This window comes from Natrix helvetica, assembly GCF_964273705.1.
Source record: "Natrix helvetica genome assembly, chromosome: 12".
Classification (NCBI taxonomy): Eukaryota; Metazoa; Chordata; class Lepidosauria; order Squamata; family Natricidae; genus Natrix; species Natrix helvetica.
Window position 1 is genome coordinate 15,693,772 of NC_138556.1, and position 20,892 is coordinate 15,714,663.

General features: G+C 43.4%; 1 protein-coding gene across 3 annotated transcripts in view; it reads left to right on the top strand.

Moving 5' to 3' along the window:
- Window positions 1–20,892, top strand: part of PKM (pyruvate kinase M1/2) — a 36,840-nt gene that overhangs the window by 2,385 nt on the left and 13,563 nt on the right. For 2 of the 3 annotated variants that reach the window (XM_081965048.1, XM_081965047.1), the window contains exons 1-3: window positions 10,544–11,102; window positions 17,223–17,381; window positions 18,049–18,140. In XM_081965048.1, coding sequence (XP_081821174.1) covers window positions 10,559–11,102; window positions 17,223–17,381; window positions 18,049–18,140 — 795 coding nt within the window. In that variant the 5' untranslated portion in view covers window positions 10,544–10,558. Of the gene's footprint in view, window positions 1–10,543; window positions 11,103–17,222; window positions 17,382–18,048; window positions 18,141–20,892 lie in introns of those variants that run through there. The other variant, XM_081965049.1, reaches the window with a different exon arrangement.

A 20,892-nucleotide genomic window follows, 5' to 3' on the forward strand; every position in this document is an offset into this window, starting at 1 on the left:
GAATGAGAGGGGAGGGGGGGAAATCAACCCCTACACGTAATTTAATGTATTATATTAAGTAGCCATTTCAGTTTGGAAAATATATTTAATGCAACAGTGTGACATTACTCAGTGAGATAGCCAATTGTGCAATCAGGATTAAACAAGTTTAGCATGGTATAGGAAAGTGTTAGAGACAAAGTATATTTTTTTAGACTAATAACTGTCAACTTTGCAAAATCACTGTGTTGGATTTTTTCCCCCCTATAAATGCTGGGAAAAAACTCAGACATGAATCAACAGCTGAACTGTACAAGTAAAAACGCAAGTTAGGCCCTGATCATCCAGAGAAGGGGGGGGGGGGGGAATCATTTTGTACATGAGATTCTTCTGTCATTTATTACTGCCAGTTCTGTCAAGTCATTGAAATTATAATAGGGTAGGAAAAATTTATACCCTTGCAGTTGTAAGTCAGATAGAAAGGAGGAAAAGGCTGCTCCCTCTTGGTCTTCCATGAAAGTACAAAGGGGCCCCTTTTTACAGTTTTCACTATCACAATTAGAGTAACATCAGTGTGTAACTTCGCAAGCAGCCTTATGAGAATGAATGGGCAAGTGGCTACACAACCACTTGTTACAGAAGATGCAGACCTATGGTGACATCATCCATTTAGAGGGGGAAGTCACATGGAAGGACAAGTGTTGACAGAGGGTTTTCTTTTGCTACACATCCTCTTTACAACTTGCTCATTATCTTATGGCTCAGAGCCAATTCTTAAAACACCACACACATACGGGCTCCGAGATACACACTATGTGCTTTCCACTCCAGTCTTTTGGCATGACTGCTGATTCAAAATGGAAAGCTGACATCTAGTCTGAATGAAGGGTAGTGTGTGCTCAATACACACAGTGGTGGAGATTTTTGCAGACGCGGCAGCTGTCAAGTTTAAACAGATATTTTTCCCCCAAAGAAGGGGTAGGCTACCTGTTGCTCAGCTATGAAATCTGGGTGGGACCTCAGTTCTGTAAGTTGGCTTCAATTTTACTGGCCATATAAATCATTCAAAGGGAATATAGTGAAATAAGGTACGTATGAAGCAAAATAACAGTCAGGCAATCTGTCATGCTATTTAAAACAACTAGGATTCTCTGCTGCCAACAAAGAGCTCCTAGCAACGATTTAAGCATATTATAAAGTGAAATTATTAACACTGGGCCAAATCCGAGATTAATGTGACCAGATTTGTTAATACTTACTGTATATTTATTTTTGCTCAGGTAGTTTTATAGCAAATGAAAGACGCATATGCCATACTGGCTTGATTTTCATGATTAACTACTGTATGTTGTGTTCAAGGATTCATTGTTTCTTCATTGAAAATGCATCTTTTTAATCCAGCTATTCTTTTTCGATCTTGGCATTCTAATCAAAAGAACTAAGTTGATTTGATCAACCTAAAGAGTGACCACTCTTGCTTTGGCCTCTGGTTTCCCATCAGTGTTGTTGGGCTGTTCCTTCAGTTATGACTTTTGTGTGATGGAGCCTGTCTTTACCTTAAAATTATATTCTGCTGTTTGAAAGTAGCCCACTTCTGGCATTCCAAAAAAAAACTCTTTTAAGACCTAGTTCTGATCCCAGGCCTAAGGTTAATCTGTTGGAGGCTGGGTTGTACTCGTTTCTTTTATCATTATGGTGGGTTTTAGTCTAAGCTGCCTGTGTGGTTTTTACATTTTTGAAATTTTATTGCTGCCAAGGAAATTATTTCTGGGAAATAAGGAATTTAATCTGAAGATGACTTTACCTTTAACATTTCATCCATAAGTGTACTGTGATTTACTTAATTATCGTTCAGTATGTTGTATGAAGCTAAAGTTTGGAGATTATGGTTTATGACTGTGTAATATAATCCTTGTCAGAAGTGATTCATTCAACATAGTTCAGAAAATCATGGTAAATGCTGTAACTTCTTGGAATTAGGACAGTGACGGGGGGGGGGGGGATAAAGAGGAGGAGGAACCAAAAGAAAAATGTCCCTCTCGGTGTCCTCTAACAAACCTGAGAAGCACCCCTCCCTGGAGAGCTTTTGGTTCCCAGAATTATAGCTGCACAGTAGTGCTCAAAAATTTCAGTCTATTAAAATCTAATACGTCATGCTCTGGCACGTGCATACAGTATGCACCTGAGGTGCTTGTTCCATTTCTCTCAGGCAGAAACAATAAAGTTTTTGACCAGTGAGCATTACTGTGATGTTGTTCTTCCTTCACAGTGACTCGCAGCCCTATTTCAACTTTTGCATTTGCTCTGAGGCCATCTCTCCCTCTCCCTAAATGGACGCCCTTGGCAGCTCCGTAGGAGAAGCTTCACTTGCCTACAAACTTCCTCTCTTCCCCGTTGACCTTTCACAACCACAGCAGGGCAGTTATACATGCACACAGGGCAGCGCACCAAGAAGCAAGTCTAGTTCAGCAGAGCTTGTTTTCTGGTAAACATCTATGTAGTCAGGCTAGAAATATCCTCAAAGCTTTACACATCCCATTTAACTTGGCTTGCCTCTTGTCCTAATCGACGACTCCCTTTCCACATGCTCAATCTAATTAATCGCCTTGCCATTATATATCTCTGTAGACACCCCTCTCCTGCCAGCTTGGACATTCTGTTCTGACGCAGGCTACTACAATCTTTCCCCCTTTCAAATGAGATGGAGAAGTTAAAATCAGAAGTTAAAAATCATATGCAGTATCATGCTATATCAAAATTCCATGTTGATGTAGCATGATACTGTATATACAATACAATACAATACAATACAATAGCAGAGTTGGAAGGGACCTTGGAGGCCTTCTAGTCCAACCCCCTGCCTAGGCAGGAAACCCTATACCGTTTCAGACAGATGGCTATCCAACATCTTCTTAAAGACTTCCAGTGTTGGGGCATTCACAACTTCTGGAGGCAACTTCTGTTCCACTGATTAATTGTTCTCACTGTCAGGAAATTCCTTCTCAGTTCTAAGTTGCTTCTCTCCTTGATTAGTTTCCACCTATTGCTTCTTGTTCTGCTCTCTGGTGCTTTGGAGAATAGCTAGACTCCCTCTTCTTTGTGGCAACCCCTGAGATATTGGAAGACTGCTATCATGTCTCCCCTAGTCCTTCTTTCTATTAAACTAGACATACCCAGTTCCTGCAACCGTTCTTCATATGTTTTAGTCTCCAGTCCCCTAATCCTCTTTGTTGCTCTTCTCTGCACTCTTTCTAGAATCTCCATATGAATCAGTTTACAATTAAAATTGTTCTGCGCATGTGCAGAAGTGAAAAACAAGAGGGCGGCGCCAACCGCGCCAACCAGGGAACCGGTTCAGGGGCATGGCAGGCCTGGATCGCTGCAGGTTCTAGTGACCCAGGCCGCCAAAGCACAACCGCTTCGGCCGAACCGGTAGGAACCCGCCACTGATATGAATCCTGGGTCTGTGTCAATGTCCTAACAAGAAAGGGATCTCTGCAAATGTTCAGCTCCCAGATAGACAGGCTAGTAAAAAACTTCAGTCAGTATAAGCAAATCTGGCACCTTCTAGACCAGGGGTGTCCAAACTTGGCAACTTTAAGACTTGTGGACTTCAACTCAGAGCTGGCTGGGGAATTCTGGGAGTTGAAGTCCACAAGTCTTAAAGTTGTCAAGTTTGGACACCCCTGTTCTAGACTTCTTAGACTACAGCTTTTAGAATTCCATTACCAGCAAGTTATATTGTAGGTGGAGTAGTAATCAAACACTTTGGGAAAGCACCAAACAAAGAAAACAGATTTGCCTGCATGGTTGCTAAGTTGTGGTTTCGTGAGTAAACTTGGCTAGGTTCACCCAACACTCTCATTGCAACCAAGTCATATTTTATGTCTGGGAAAAATTATCCCGAGAGTTATTTAGGACAGCAAGTGGAAAACAAGTACAGTACTCTAACCTAAAAATGAGACTAGCCTAGTCTCACAGTTAAGGATACAGAGGAGTTAGAATATGTAAGCTATCATTATCGCTGGGCTGCAAAGAGCATTAAGTCATAATTAAGTCATAAAGCCGCCTTGAGTTATCTATAAAAATATCTTAAATAAATAAATAAAGTGGAATTTTGCCGAAGGAGCACAACACTGGGGAGAAGAACCATGTTTACTGCAAGGATCCTTGGGTGTCTGCTTCAGGAAAGCCTCCAGCGGCTGGGGAGGTCACCCCCCCGCACAGTGGGAGGTCATGTGCGCATGCGCAGGGGGGACATGTGCACATGCACAGGTGGGCGGGACGTATTGCATTGTGGGTACGGGCACAATTTGGCACACATTTACAAAAAGGGTCGCCATCACTGCTGTAGAGTTTCCATTTTGTTTATGGAGTTTATTATTGTCACTGCAATCATATTTTGTTTGCTTTTGGCCTAGCGTTCTGTTTGGCTTATTGACTGTCTTAGCCGGTGGTTCTTAGCAAAGTATGATAAAAACAATAGAATGTAACTAGGTTCCAGCACCACAAAGGCTTCTGCCCAGTCAGAAAAACCTTTATTTCTGAAAGCCTTTTTGAACTCTGTGGGATTTGCTTCTGAGCAAATCTGCCTCTTCGCAAACTATGCGACTAGAATACAGAAGCTGTTTAGGACTGCAGTTTATGCACCTTTCTTAAATTGTCCAGGTATCACTGAATTCAATTCCCAATAGCCTATGTCTACTCAGCTAATGGAGAAGGATTTCAACCCCTCTTCTGCCAGACCTTCTGCTGTGTAAACATGTTTACACATGCCTGCCCAGAATTGTGTTGCAACACTAGCCAAGAAAACAACAAAGGAGTTATATTTATAGTAAGATTTTATTTCTATAATATATATGCAAAAGGGTTAGGGTTCTTTCCTTTTCCGTACATCAGTTTTTGTCTTTGACCTCAACCATATTACTCAATCCTCCCACCAATAAGGGGGAAATAGTAGGGCAGTATTATATTCAGAAACACTGCTCATACAGTGTGCTAAGCCACAGTTAGTTGGAAATTGAATATATCATTATTTGCTGGCTTGTCAAATCTGCTAAGCCCAAACAGAAACAAATCCCATTATGACTTCAGCAGGCAGCCACTTCTGGGGGCTCAAAAATGACAATCAGTGGTATATTCTACTGGTTCGGACCGGTTTGCCCAAACCGGTAGCGGGGATCGCGGGTGGCCTAGCCCACACGCCCCCGGCTCTATGACATCCCATTTAGGCCCTTTTTTAGCCAAAAGCACACGCACTCACACTTGCGAACCGGTAAGGATGGTAAGTGAATACCATCCCTGGCGGCAATAACTTTCCATGGCCTGTCTAGAAGTGGCTGAAGCCAATGCCCATTTGGTTAGAAGTTTTCAGATCATCAAGGGTGAAATCACTGCATCTTCTGGCTCTGTCCTTCAAAATGTCTCCCAAGTACCCCCAAAAAAATCACATTTGTAACCACATTCAACTTCTGGAATAGATTTTCTATACCTGACTTGGTATCAAAGCTAAATTGGACTTTAAGCTTGTTATTATTTGATGTATAGGCCTTAAGCTTGTAAAGTATGTCCTTTGCAAACAGTGGCATTACCCTGCTGGGAAAAAAATCAGCTTTGTCATACTCATGAAATTAGTAACAGGCCACATTAGGCAAGGTAGTAATTGTTGAAGCAGCCATGCATTTCTTAATTGGATCTCACCTTCATGGTTGGACTATCAACGTGTTTTTTAATTGATGGAGGCAGGAAATAGGAGATGAAGTGGCCAGGCAGGGCCAGCTTACATACCGTGTTTATTTTCCGTGTGATCTTTTTCTCTCTCCACCAGTTCGTGCAGTCATTTGGGAGATGCTATTAGAAATTTGGGCTAAAACCACCTTAGGATCTTTATCGTCACGTGGAATTATCTGAATGAGATTTTTCCAAATTCAGGTCTGACTGCCTTCTCAGAGAACCCTGCAACAGGGTGAGAAAAAGAATGCAGGCAAATTCCCTGTGCACACACATTAAGCAGAGGTAGAGCCCAACATTCGTCAGTAAGCAGGACCAGAGCCAAAAACTCCTTTCAATCTTTTTTTCTGATTCACAATCTCCCCCCCCCCCCACTCCAACGGCACCCTGCTCCTTTTCCCCCTCCCTCTTCGGGCAGTTTCTATTTGACTAAAAGTTATATGAGGAAAAAATGCATGGGAATAATTGCATCTTTAAATGATCTGATTGTGCTTTGGAAACACACCTCTCAATCACTTTTTTAAAAAATGTTTCTTCTATCCTCCCTCTATTCCTCAATTTATTCTTTTGTAAATGTAGTTCAAGAGGTATCCATAGGACATGTTTTTCTAGGTAAATAAGATTAGGAATACAGCTTTCATTCTTATTAATTACACACCGGATGTGCAATATAATTTGGATTCAGGAATAGAATTTGCTGATCTGGGACTGTAAGATTTACTGTACTGAGTGTGCCCTCTACTGGCCAAATGACAACTTTGCAACAAAAGTGCATCTTTATGACTCAGTTCTAAGCAATTAGGTATCTGTTTGCCTCAACTTCTGGAAATTAATCCTAAAGCTTTCTGTTTTCAGAAGCAGAGGTGGTTATCCAGTGTGGCTCCTGTTGTTTTTACAAACTGTAGAAAATCACAGCCACACCAGAGGCAGTTAGTGTAGATGGGTAGTTCCCTTAGATATTGAATGTTAACATCCATCCCATTGCAATTCTATAGCTCCATATTATGAGTTTATTATGGTTTTATTTTAATTTAATATCTCATATATTGTATTGTCCATGTCTCTCTCTCTCTCTCTCTCACATACACACACACACACACACACACATTTGCTGATGCTTTATTTAAACTAAATTTGTATATCAATAATTTGCATAACCTCTGTAGATGCCATTCCCTAAATAAACAAATAAACTATAGAAAAGCAATAGCTCTGCAACAATTCTTGTATCTGAAAGATGGAAAAATCAGGATTTTCCCAAGACATGACCTCATTCCACATTAACCTGGACTCTTACACTGTGCAGTTTGATTTAGGCTCAGCGTGTCTTAAACTTAAATCCTGGTCTGCAGACTATAGTTTCTAGTTTAGGGCATTGTGTGAGCCATGGCTTAGCAAATCATGTCTTGATGGAATGTCATGCTAGTCACTGTGGTTTGTGGTAACTAGTGGTTTGGGGATGAAAGTTCTCCAGTCTATAGGCATCCTACGATTTATTCCTTGTTTCAACCATGCCATTTATTCCTTGTTCACACCACATGCCAAACACTATTCTGAGTCATAAACCAAGAGTTTGATAATCAGGAACAATTCTTAATGTGTTTTTTTCCAGTGGCTGGAAAATTTATAAATAGGCTTCTTTTATGTTTTAGTTCTGCATTTATAAGCTCATTATGGCAGTCTTGGTGAATCCAGATTACATGATAATTTCAAACGGCAGCCACGTATTATGTCCATAAATATTACCTACTGACTAGGTTTCTGCTTAAGTCAGAGAAAAGCATCTTTTGCCTTTGCTCCTTCCATGGCCTTTGCTGCAAGAATAGAAAGCATACACAAGTGCCACTGTTCCGTAGGCTTTGAAAAGCAAAGCAGGGTTAGATGTGGTTATTATTTGGCTGGGAAATGTCAAGGAAATTTCAGAGCTGGAGGTAAGACTGGGAAGTGAAATAAAATAAAATCCTGGAATAAGGTAATGGCAAGACACTTCTGTATTGCTGCCAAGAAAATTATAAGCTCCTGAAGATATCAGGAGTTGAGCTGGAATCAAAGGAGACCTGTTTTACTTTCTGCTGGCAAGAGAGGACAGCTTTTCCTCCAAGGCAGAATTTCTTACAAAACAACCTCTTAAGGAATTCAAAAACTGAAATGTCCTTTGATAGCTTTTAGATTGCCCTCATCAATGTGGCTTAACTGGGGATTTTCAGTTAGCCTTTGATATGCCCTCCCCAGGCATCCACTCATCCTGTTCTGAGGCATGGAAAACTCCCCCTGGGGGGGTTCTTCAAAAATGGAGGAAAGATAGAGGAAGAAATTGCCTTTGGGGTCTTTGGCAGATTCTTTGCATCTGAAGAGCTGAAAATGGTGGGCCTCCTTTTGGCAATTGATTCCTTTGTCTTGCTTAATTTCACACCAAAGCAGGACAGAAAACCTGTTCTGACAGCAGAGAAAGGCTATTCCTTTCTTAGGCAGATGACTGGCTGATGGTCCAAGAATCAAGGCAGAGTGTCCAAAATGTGTGAGTGAAGCTGTCCCTTAATCCAGCTAGAAAGGAGAGACACATCTAATAGAATCACAGAGGTTGGGTGTCACACACAGCATTAAAGAATGCTTGCTTAACCATGGTTCATGAAATAAATCACAAACGGCCAGATACGCACATGCTAAGACAAAACCCTGTTTTGCAATCCACCGGGGCCAAGTTCACAAAATATTTAAACAAGGCTGTTTATGTCACATGTCAGAGATGCATTCACATAATATGCTAAACTAACCTTTGCTAGTTTCTGGTGGATGAGCATATTACGTGAAGGCAGCCTTTGCCTCTGTTCTGACTAAGCAGTTTGATTGATTATTCCATGTACTGTACCAATTAGGTTAATTCTGCAATCAGATCAGACACACTGTGAGAATGCAGCTTATGATTTAATCCATGCCCCAAGTCAAATATAATACCATACGAATGGCCTCCCCCTCAGGTAACGGGGTATTAATTTCCATCAGCTCCCACCACCATGGCTGAGGGTAGAGAAATAATGCAAATGACCATGAATAATGTAGAAGGTCATCTATTGCCTCGTATATCATATCTTTTCTAAATATTTTCTAAATATCATATCTTTTCTAAATATTTTCTAAAAAAGTGTCACATTAGGAAAATCTGTAGCTTCCAACTTGGAGGACATGTTCAGCTGTTGCCTGGCCGTTTAGTTACCTTCCTGTCTTGTCCCTTTTCCAATGAACTGCTATTCTGGTTTCGACATTTCACTGCCCCGAAGATTTAACAACCGCTTGCCACCATTCCTCTCTGCAATCTAACACTTGTGCTGCAGCTGGAGTCTGGCATTTGGCAAACCCCAGGATTGAGCACATGATACCCCTAAAGGCTAAAGTCACTTTTTACTTTCCACATTTTTTTTTCCAAAAAAAAAAAAAGCTTTTGCTTTGTGGTGGTTAAGTTTTTAACTGCTTAACATCCTACAAGCCTGCAAAGAGTCAGATGTCTCCCTCCCAGGATGGATTGCAGTTGGCCCAGTAATGGAAAGAAAATAGGCAGTTTCAAATACCAGCTCTGGCAGCTTGCAAGTCGGATCATGGCCTGCTGGAATAGGTTGTGATATGACAAAGTTGGGGAGGGGAGGGTATTTGAAGACACAAAGCTTGCTAGCATATGAACGGTTTAAACACGCATGACTTGACAAGGTACAACTGGCAGGATCTGTATAAGCCAAGTCATAAATCATGGCTTAGACACTACAAGAGTTGAGTTCATACAACACACACATCCGAATCAAACAAGCTATGGGTCTGTGGCCGAATCCCGGTGCATAAAGCTTTCAAATTTATCTTAAAATTTAGGTTAAACGGCTTTTCACATAAGGGAGTCAAAAGGAAAAATAGAAAGGGAGGGGGAGGAGAGTATTTTTCATCCTAATGGAGCAAAATATGCTTCCTTAAGTATGCCAGATAAATTAGTAACTATATATATATTTAAAGGTTTAAATTCAAACAGGAATGGCCCTTTCATATACAATGTATCCCGTAATGAGCCAGATTTATATAGAATATGGTTTCTAGGATGTAAATAAAAAGTTACTAATGTTGGATGAAAGTTCAAATACTGTATCTAAATTGTGACTGTGGTTGGAGTATACAAAGAGAAGGAAGTATCACTAAAAAAAATACTGTTATCTTTTAAAAGTTTTTTTAATGCAAATGTAGCAGTGTTGGGGAATATCACCTTGCCTTTTTCCTACTATACCTTCTTTGTATTTCAATATTTTAATAATAAACATGGAGTTTAAAAAAAAGTAACTAGGAAATTAGGTTAATTTCCATCAGGCAATTGAAAACCACAGATTCCAAGCTTCTGACCTGGCTTAAAATTTTCCATCCAGCAACCAGAGGCCAGAAAGATGGAAGGAGGGAGTGGGTGACTGCAGGGAGCCCTGCAGAAGCTGAACAGAGGAAAAGCGATCTTCCCCCCTTGCAGAAAGAGCTGTAGCTTCGGGCTAGTTCCCGTTACTTGGGAGTAAGCCCTCCTGGAAGGAGCCGGCCTTGCTTCTGTGCAATAGCCGAACTCAATGCCGGCATCCACAAGGGAGCCGTTCAAAGCCGAAGGGGCTTCTCAGGGAGAGCCGGTTCAGGGCAGCCGTTGCCCCAGGTCACCGCTTTGCTCTAATCCGCCCCATCAGCAGAAAAGGGCAGGATTGATGCGGGGGTTGCACGTGGCTCGCAGGGGCTTCCCTGCCCCCGGCTCAGCAAGCCCCGCATCCATCTGGAAGCGCCGCGTAATTCCAGGGCGTTGAACAGAAGGGCTCGGGCCTTCGCCTGGCTTCCAGGCTCATTGATGGATTCAGCCTCGGGGCCTCCCGTGGCCTTTCCCACAACTCGCCCGGGCTTTCCCCTCCCCAAAGTTATGGGCCTGTTCTCCATCGGTCCCGCTCGCGGTCTTCCCGAAGCATCAAAAGGGACGCTGCCCGGCAAGGCCCCCCTTACAGTCCTGACCTCGAACTACGTTGCCTTATTTCGTCCCCTCGGGCGGCTGTGGATGATGGGGGCGGCCGCCCAGGGCATTGGGAAGTGCAGGTGGCCCCATACAGAGAAGCAGCAATGCCGGGGGGGGGCCTCACTCGGAGGCGGTTGCAGAGGGGGGGGGAGCGGCGCTCCACAACGAGGCTCTGATCCCTCCGCTCCAAGAGTAGAAGCAAATAGTGCGGAGGCCCCGCCCCGCGGGGTAGCAACCGAGATTGGAAGGGGCGGGGCGACGGGCGGCGGAGGGGTTCGCGGGGGCGGAGCGGCGAGGCGGCTCTGCATCACCTTGAGGCTGCGCTGCGCCGGCTGCCGCTCAGAGAGGTGGAGACTCTCCGCGGGAATTGACCTTTGGAAGCCGGGTAGGTGACAGGGGAGCGGCGGGGCAGGGCAAGAGCGGGCGGGCGGGCAAGGACCGGCCGGGGATCATCTGGCCGCATTGTTGCTGCTGCAGTCTCTCGCATCCCCGAGCCCATCGGCTCCATCCGACTACCGCTTCCTATCATCGCCTACTCGGAGCGCGGCTTTTTTCTGCGCCCCCGCGGAGGAGAAATTGCAACTGCGTGTGTTCGGGGGGGGGGGGGGAGAAAGGCGCAAGGTGCCCGGGGCGGGGGTGGGGGGGGGCAAGTGAGATGCTGCCCATTATCCATCTCATTTGTCCCCGATCTTTTCTATCGGGGTCAATACGGCAGGCCCACCGAGCCTCCCCCCACCCATTTTTTCACGTGCGAACGGCTTCCCTTCTCGTGTTTTCTTATTAGCCCGTGCAAGAAAGGCTGTGATTCAGCAACCCAAATATTAAGGAGCAGAAGCGCCGCATCTTAAAAAAACGATTCCTTCCTCTTCCCCCCTTTTTGCAAAACGGGGGAGCGGGAATGCGGCGAGCCTGGTTTCTTTCCGTGCCCCGAGGGAGCTGCGTGTCCCGGGCGTGGGCTGGGCCGGGTCGGGCCGGGCGCTGGCAGGGAAGGAGCGGCTTGGCACGCGGCCCTTTGTCCGGGGCAACCGCCTCCCCAGCCCCGGAAACAAGGGCGGCCCCAGGGCGCCTGCGCGGCTTTGCAAGCGCGCGCTGCCGACCCAACGCGTGCTCGGCCTGGCCTTTGGGGAGGTCCCTGCCGGGGCCTTGGCGGGTTCTCGGCCGGCTTCTTTCCCAGCACCGGCCCCAGCAGGCTGGAGAGTAGCTGGGCTGGGGAAGGCCGGCGCAGATACAGGGAGTGTGGGAACCGATGGATGCTCTCTTAGGGCCCCCTCTTCCTTTTCCTCCTCACTCCATCCCTTCCCAGGCTCTCCGTTAGCTTTCTTCCCCCAAACGCAGAAATCCGGCTGCACCAAGGAGCCTCGGCTTGGCCTGGCTGCCGTTCCCGGAGCTCTTTGGGTCTCTGCCACAAGGAAGGGGGATGGGGCAGGAGAGATCTGGTTGCACGTTGCCTCCTCTGACCTGCCTTTTCTCCCCTGAACGGCTCTGGAGAGACAGAACCAGGTCATAAATCAAGGCAGACATGGTATATATATCATGTCTGCCTTGATTTATGACCTGGTTCTGAAAAAACAGTAGGGCATATATATATGCTGTTTTTTCATGAAGCAGACATAGATTTCTTCTATCTCTCTCCTAGTACCTATCTCTTCCCACTTATAACCATGTTGCTTGTATCTTTAAAATTTATATTGTTTTATTTGTATAAACTAATTTGATTGCTTATTAGTAACCTATGCCTATCACTAAGTGTTGCATCTGATCATTCTCGATGAATGTATTCTATTTTATTTTTTCTTTATGTACACTGAGAGCCTATGCACCAAAGGCAAATTCCTTATCTGTCCAATCACACTTGGCCAATAAAGAATTCTATTCTATTCTAAAATTAGCATCCTTGTTCTCCTCTGTTCAAGGGCGTGTCTTGCTTTCCCTCTTTTTGCAAGTCTTTTATTAGCGCCTCCGGCCTTTTCCTTCATAGCTTTGTGAAGGTGAGGGCGCTCCTTCAGACAGTGCCGCTGGACCATGATGTGGCATTTCCTGGCATGACTTTCCTTACTGCCGCACGCTTGCCAGGTGCAGGACAAAAGTGATGAACGAATGAATCACTTTCACTAATATTTGCATCGTTCCTTTCTGCAGTGAAAGTGCCGGGTGTAACTCAATTGTTTCTAATTTCTGAGCTGGCAGTCAATTCCCCTATTATATTGGTTTGGGTGGGGAAGGGGAATTGGATGCTGCAACCTCGGCAATATTTTTCAAAGGGTTGAAAGATCAGGTCCAGGTGTACCATAGAATATTAGCTTAAAATGACTTACGGTAGTAGCAGTAATGCAGGTTTCTGTAGTTTGCTGCCTTCAAGGCTCTCTTCAAATGCAGGCCACGGTGGTTGAAGATTATAAACGTTATAGTCATCCAGGGTACCAGATTAAGGTAGGCAGGGCACATCTGTCTTAATAAAATAGGAAATTGCTACCTTCCATTGTCAGAAATAAAGTTGAATTCTCCAGGCTCATTTTGCTATTGTTTACTCTTGCCAGCTACATTCCAGAATCTTTTGTGATGCTGCACAAGCTGGTCTTCACAACAGTTTGCCCCTTTGTGCTTTCCTGCCCTCCCAGGGCAAAACGCACAAAATCTTAAGTGCAAAGTCTCCTTCCATGTGCAAAACTAACCTCAGCTTATTTCAAAGTACCAAGCCCAGTGCAGAGTTATATCTCAGTTAAATAGCAATCTTCCCCCAGTTGAGTGAGGGTCTTCAAAGCATCCATTCTTTTTAAAGGCCACGTGCTAAGAATCTGGGACAGAGAACCTGAGGGTGATGGGGAGATGCTTCATCACACCCAACGGATCTTCCTACCCCTTCAAAGAACAAACTTGGGTGTGCTGTTCAGAAGCCACAGCCATCCAAGTTTTCATGAAATCAGGTTTCCTTCCCCCCCCTTCCCCCAATCTCCAAGGCTTCCCAATGTTCCTAAAGACTCGAGAGAGGGATGAATATTAAATGTGGACAGATGGTGGAAATGTGATGCAATGCTCCTTACTCAGAGGGAGGAAATGACTGTGCAGAATAACGGTTGGGCAGAATAATTTTAACAAGCAGATCTTTGCTGTTGCATCTTCATCTTGATATTACCAATTAACAAAATAGCATGGGGATTGCTGCCAAATTAAAGTGCTACATAAGCTTTCTAGACCAAGGGTCTCCAACCTTGGCAACTTGGCAAAGCTAGCTGAGGAATTATGGGAGTTGAATTGAAGTCCACAAGTCTTAAAGTTTCCAAGGCTGGACACCCCTGGTTTAGACTCATCTTGCATTGCATTAATATGAGGGTTTTTTTGGGGGGGACGGACAAATGTGAGAGCATCCACATCTGGCCAACTACTAGCAAGCATGCTTTACCCCCACCCTCTTTCCCAGGCTGGTATCCTACTCTCACGCTACGTGAATTTTGGGAGATAAATAATGAGAGACTTCCATGGTAATAGTCCATTACTATTGATCAAAGGTTCTGGGAATGCCAATTTAAGCAACACAAGTTGAGATGAAGGCTGGCAGTGGTTTTTTTAACAGAACGCTGGGGTCAGTACATTGCTGGTGAATCAATGACAAATATACTCAAAGGAAGAAGGAAAGCACAGTTTCTGTGGCACGCCTGGCTTGAAACATGATTGCTGTGAAAACTGGTGCATAGGATGGAAATAAGATGCAATAGCAATGGGCTGCCAGTTTAGCAGCTGGGTGCAGCAAAGCTTCAAGACACATGATGCACCAACATTCACAGTCCCTAAATTTAGCCAGAGCTTGTTTTGTTCTGGTTGGTGTCCTCTGTTCCATTTGACTTTCCTAGTAGTGGTTTAATTTAATTTTTAAAGGAAAAAGTAAAAGGGTACGAATAGTTAAAAACTGGTCACATCAAATCTTAGGGCCTACAGGCACATTACTTGAGAAAACCCCCATGCATTTTCAAATTTGGAGCCACCCATTTCCTTTGTGCAGAAGACCATAGGGGATTGGAATGTTAACGAACATGTTTTATAGCATTACAGCATTTAGTGCTGTTCCTTATCTAATTTAGCATTCGGATAACAACTCAAAGTGCGATTTTTCAGATTGTCACACGATTCCTGCTTTTAACAGTTCACATATTTTGGCCTGTGTCTCAGGTTAAGGCTTGTATTGTGGCCTCACTAGGCTAAATCAACTTTCTGCAACGGGATATCCCTTCCTCCCCTCCCCCATTAAAAATCAGGGTGCAGATGCTTGAATCACCGCTTGTAATATTTGTCAACTTGGTCGTAGCAACTGTGGGTATCTTTTACATACTCATATTTCCAAAATCGATCGAGCCTGTGCTAAAGGCACACACATATTGCAGGAAAGGAAAAAAAATGATACATTAAATCAGTTTGCTGCTTGCTCCCCAGATTTGTGCAAAACTGACAAATCCATTAACAATTTTAACAATTGCAAGTATCGCCTGAATTGCAACAAAAATTGGCCATGTCTCTTTCCTGCTAATGCTCCGGGGCATTTGCATAAATCTTCCTTCTTAGTTTATATCGAAGTGAACATCAACAAAACCTCCTTTAAAATTTTGTCTTGACTACAGAGCTTTACCTGTAAACTCCAGCACCTGTCTTTCTCATCCCCCAAAAGTGAAATGTTGGAGCTCAGGGAGAACAGCTAGCATCAGTGACTTTCTGCAAATAATTGGAACAAGCAGAAAATATTTTATGCCACTGCAGAATGGCTGCTGCCTCAGGAATCCCGCCACATGGGGTTTCCTGGTACACAGGAAGGGCCTCACGTGCTTCTCCCCTGAATTAAAAAAGATTCTCCATTGTGGTACTTAACTGAAAGCAAGCAGCATCTTCCATGACGTTGAAGAGCTAGCTTTGACTAAGGCTTCTGGGGAGACAGGGGCTCTCTTACTTTAAAGCCATGCGCACAGGGAAAGTTGCACGTAGCACAGGGCGGAGCTCCAGAGCTGAAAGCTGAGTCAGTCTGGGATAACAGCAGTCAGAAGGTTTCCCCTTGAATTCAGAAGCAACAGCAGGTTTTCATGGCAGCTTGCGGAGCCCTGTTTAAAACTGAGAAATCATTATTAAGTGATGGCTGTTCTATTAGTTGCTTAAGCTCTGGGTGTTGGTTTGTTATGCTAGGGAAATGTAATTCTTAAACGTGTCTTACTTTAAAAAAAATATTTTTCTCATTTCCTTCCCTGAATTTGCAAGGCTGAGTTGTGACATCTTGACTGTGAACCAAAATGCTCTTTTATGTTTGAGCGTGTTCGGCCACTGAGGTGTATAGAGTTAGACTTAACTTAAATCGCTTTAATTCGTGAACATTACACATTAATTATTAGATATATATCCTGCCTTTATGTTGTACAATTCAATATGGCAGTTATTTCAGATTATAGTTTGACCTTGATGATCTTTCCTAGCATAAAATTCTCCCAGAATTTGTCAACATGTACTTTGAGTTCCCCAACCTATTGTTAGCGAGAATTCGTAGCTACTGGTGGCTACATCAATGGGCAATTTAAGAGTTCTCTTAAAATATAACATTTGCATAGCCCTTTGAAGATTTATTTACCTACATTTAAGTGCTGCAATGCTGTCTCGGATTCAGTTTATATATTTGCCATAATTTTTGCCTTTCATTCAGCAGACAGGCCTATGAGACTACACCCAGGTTCTCCATTACTCCTAGTCCTATCTGGGCTTGGATCATGGATGTGGACTGGTGCAGCATGGTGCATGGGCTGTTACATGGAATTACAGTTTACAGAGGAGTAGCTCATTTATGGTTCTTCCCCCCTCCCCCCCCTTGGATTATGCTAAATTTGCTCCGCCTCCTTCCTAAGTGGAAAACAGAAGAAGATAAATAAATAGGAAGCAAACATATGATGAATTGGGGAGGCAATTGTTAACCTCTTGAGACTTCACAAAATGTTTTATCCTTTTTTATAAATATAATTTTATTTATATATATTTTTCTTTAACATCCATAAGTGCTTAGTGAACAGTGTGTTATCTGAGTCAATACATTGCATACAATTCTGATAGTGATATTACCATTTCAATAGACATAATCATACTTTTTCAACTTTGAAGATTTGTGTACACATGGTAATCATAATGTGTTCTATTATATTTCAGTATACATAATATTATTTCCCCAGTTTCTACTTTTCTTCTCTTTTTTTAACACTTATTAAAATAACCACCATGTTAAAAGTATAAAAATGCCTTATCCTTGAATACAGAACTCCTGTTACGAGGACAAAATGGAATGCCTAGAGACCAAAAGAGACATTCAGAGTTCAGACTACTCTTGTTTCAGGTTGAAAACGCCTCCCAAATGAAAGAGTCCCCTCTCTCGCCCTCAAAGTGGGGTATTCCTGAGAATTCCGTGCATGGAACATGTAGAGAGAGAACCTTTGGTGTACTGGCTCTTGAATGTTAATTCAGTACTATAACTTTGGTGTTCTTTCTTTAGATAATCAACTCTCAGCAACCATGTCTACCTGTGATGCTTTCATCCAGAACCAGCAGCTCTATGCTGCCATGGCAGACACTTTCTTGGAACACATGTGCCGATTGGACATCGATTCCCCGCCAATCACCGCAAGGAACACTGGCATTATCTGCACCATCGGTAAGTTAGGGATGAGCCCTCGAATTGTGTTTATCTTGGTACACTCCTGTGTGGCATAAGCTTTTTTTATTTTTTCCTTTCATCCACATTCACAAATATACATTCTTGTAGATGCTATTAACATTTATCTATTAACATTTATCACTATCTTCTTACAAGTATAGAAAACACAGTTGGGGTCACTTTCTTGCCACCTCATACCTCCATCTTGTTTTGCAACAATCCTACTCCTTCCTTCTTCTCAACCTCCCTTCTCTACCTCCTTCTTTCCTCCTCTCCTTCCTTTTTTTTTCTTCCCCTCTCTTTCCCCTACTACTCTCTTCTTCTCCTTCTTACCCTCTCTCCTCCTCTCATTTCCCCTTCCTTCTGGGACACTCCTGTGTGTTGGCTCAGTTCATATCCCGAAAGTCCGTCTAGCTAAGAGACTTCCAATTAAAATCTCATTCCTGGAACATCTTCAAATTAATCCATTGACATACCTCTTCGGGAAGTTGGGCACGCTGAATGTTACCATTTAATAGTTGGAAGGGAGCTTGGAAACCGGATACTTGCCAAGTAAAGTGGGTTAGAAACTTGCAGAGGAAGCGTATGGTCTTAGCTTGATAAGGAGGTAGGGATTTTAAAAATGGGTTCCGGCTCACAAACGTTTTATCTCTTTGTTTTTTAGGTCCGGCTTCTCGGTCAGTAGAAATGCTGAAAGAAATGATTAAAGCTGGAATGAACGTTGCCCGTCTCAACTTCTCTCACGGAACTCACGAGGTACAAGGGGGGAAAAAATCAAGAAAAACAGGGCAGAAATTGATGGGAATGGAAAGAGACGCTTTCTGACATACAAGTGAAGCAGCAGTAATAAATAATTCAGTAACCCGAAATTTAGTAACCTGGACTACTGTGTTTTTCGGGGTATAAGGCGCACCTTTTTCCCTCAAAAAAGAGGGTGAAAATCTGGGTGCGTCTTACACACTGAATACAGCATTGTTGGTCTACCAAAAACCCGTCCCCTTTGCAAAAATGGATGTGCAGAGGGTTTGGGAGGCTTTCGGACGCTTTCCTGGGGGTTAGAGAGGGCAAAAATGAGCAAAAAATTGGCCCTTTTTTGTCCCGGCCCCCAGGAGCACTCTACAAGCCTCCCAAAGCTTCTGCATGTCCTTCTCTTTTTTTTGCAAAAAAACGAGGCCTGCAGAGTGCAAAACCTTTTTAAAAAAAATTTACCTCTTCAAAATCATGGTGTGTCTTGTACTCTGGTGTGTCTTATAGTCCCCAAAATACGGTTACCTAGGCCTCCAGACTTAGGAGGGTTGCAATTGCAGGTGTCCTGCTTGATGAAGCAATGCCCAGCTTCATCAAATAATTCTTAACCGATGTAGATGCTAAAGGTTCTTTTTTGTGCCTGGCACATTGCTGTCCCTTTTCTGGTAAAATGAGATTGGATTCTTCCTTAAGGCTAAGGACCTCCTGCCTAGTTGACTTACATGGTCTTCCTTCTGGAGGTCGACGTGGATTGGATTACCCTCAGTTTCAAATGGCAGCGGAGCTCAAATGCCTGGGTGAAACAAAACAGAATTGCGGAAACGGAATGTGAAAATGGGGGCAGGGCCTGAATAAATGTCGCATAGTAAATTCCCTGGCCATCTTAAAATAGAGACTCCTTGCCACCAAGCCCTGTACAACGTCTGGACACCTAGAACAGATAGCAGAAGGTCAAAAAAAACCCCACCCACACTTCCATCTTCCTTTAAACAGGGACAGTTCAATGCTGAAAGACGGTTCAGCTATCACTCTCCCCCCGTTACTAGATCCTGCTGTATGTCTTCAACAAGATCTCGCAACGTTCATTTGGTTAGCTCTCCGTATGTTTGCAGATCTGAGGTGGTTGAAACAGATCTTTTATTTCCATGGGGTGCTTGAAAGCTAAAGGAGATTTTGCTGAATAGGTTAACTGTGTCCCGGGGGAGACAAGGTGGTAACATTTTAAAGGATCCAAATAATTCCTGGGATGAAAGGCTTCCAGTCCAATAAGGTGGCGCATCTTGTTTCCAAAATAAATCAGATCTGTCTTCAGGGTCAGTTCGGTGGCCTTTGAAAAGCCTTGCGCTTTAAGGTCACAAGAGTTGTGGTCCCTTGTAGGAGAAGAGGACAAGCCCACTTCTATAAATAAAGCAGCCTTCTCAGCATTACCACTTTGATGAGGAGACACTCCCCCCCCCCTCCGCAATCTACATCTTCCCTTAAAGGCCATCAGGCTGCGGCTGACTTCCAGAAGGTCAAACGACAGGCTGAACCGTCTTCCTAGCAGAGTTTCGTTTTAGTGCACAAAACGCTATGCCTTTCCTTTAAAAAAAAAAAAAGAGGCTTTTAGTATAGTGTAGTTAGTGGAGTGTAGCATAGTATAGCCTTTATTGTCATTGTACATCTTGGCCTTGGTAGCCTTCAGTCTCAAAAGACTATGGTATCGTGCTCTGGAAAGAGGTCCTAATGCAGCCTCTGGTGTGGCTAAAAAGTCCAATGTGGCAATCCCTTCCACACTCAGGGAATAGGTACATTCTGTCCCCCTGCCCAGCCCCCAGATTTCACTGGTTCCGGGATGGCCCCTTTGCCTTAGCCTGCCGAACAAGTGTCTCTTCGAATTGGAGAAGGCAATGCTGCATCTTTAGCCTCCAAGGTGAACAGTCAGAGGTCAAGGTTTCCCAGCTGCTTATGTCCGTTCCCAAGGCCTTTAGATCCCTCTTGCAGATATCCTTATATCGCAGCTGTGGTCTCCCTCTCAGGTGCTTTCTCTGCACTAATTCTCCATACCGGAGATTCTTTCGGAATCCAACCATCGGCCATTCTCACAACATGCCCAAGCCAACGTAGACGTCGCTGTTTCAATAGTGTAAGCATGCTAGAAATTCCAGCCCGTTCCAAGACTGCCCTATTTGGGAACTTTGTATACAATGAAATTGGTTTTAGCCTCATTGGTGCAATCTATTTAAAAAATACAACATAAATAGTATAAAGATTAATCTCTATGCAAGTAATTAGGAGGAAGGAAGGAAGGAAGGAAAGAAAGAAAGAAAGGAAGGAAGAAGAAAGAAAAACTAGTTCTATGTTTCAGCATGGAGTGATTGTGGTTATGTTTAAGAGTCTGACAATCCCCAGTCTTCTCCACCCCCCCTTAAATCTTGATCTTAAATTAATAAGTTTCTCAAGCATCATATATGCTTGTAGACAAGCTGGAAAATTTTAGGTGCCACAATACCCTTCAAAAATTGAGTTCAACTTAACCACGGATGAACTTATCCACACATACACATGGTAGTAAAAGCTATATACTTGCTTACGTAAGCCTATTGGAATAGGCTGACCCATGAATTTTTAATTAAAATACCATGATTCAATTGTAAAAACAAAGATTTCAAGCCTCACCTTAACTGCAGATAGTATATTTTTCATGATATTTTAGTTAAACAGTCATCTTACCGGCAAATGGGTTTATCTTTAAGTATAAGCATGTGCAATAGTTACCAAA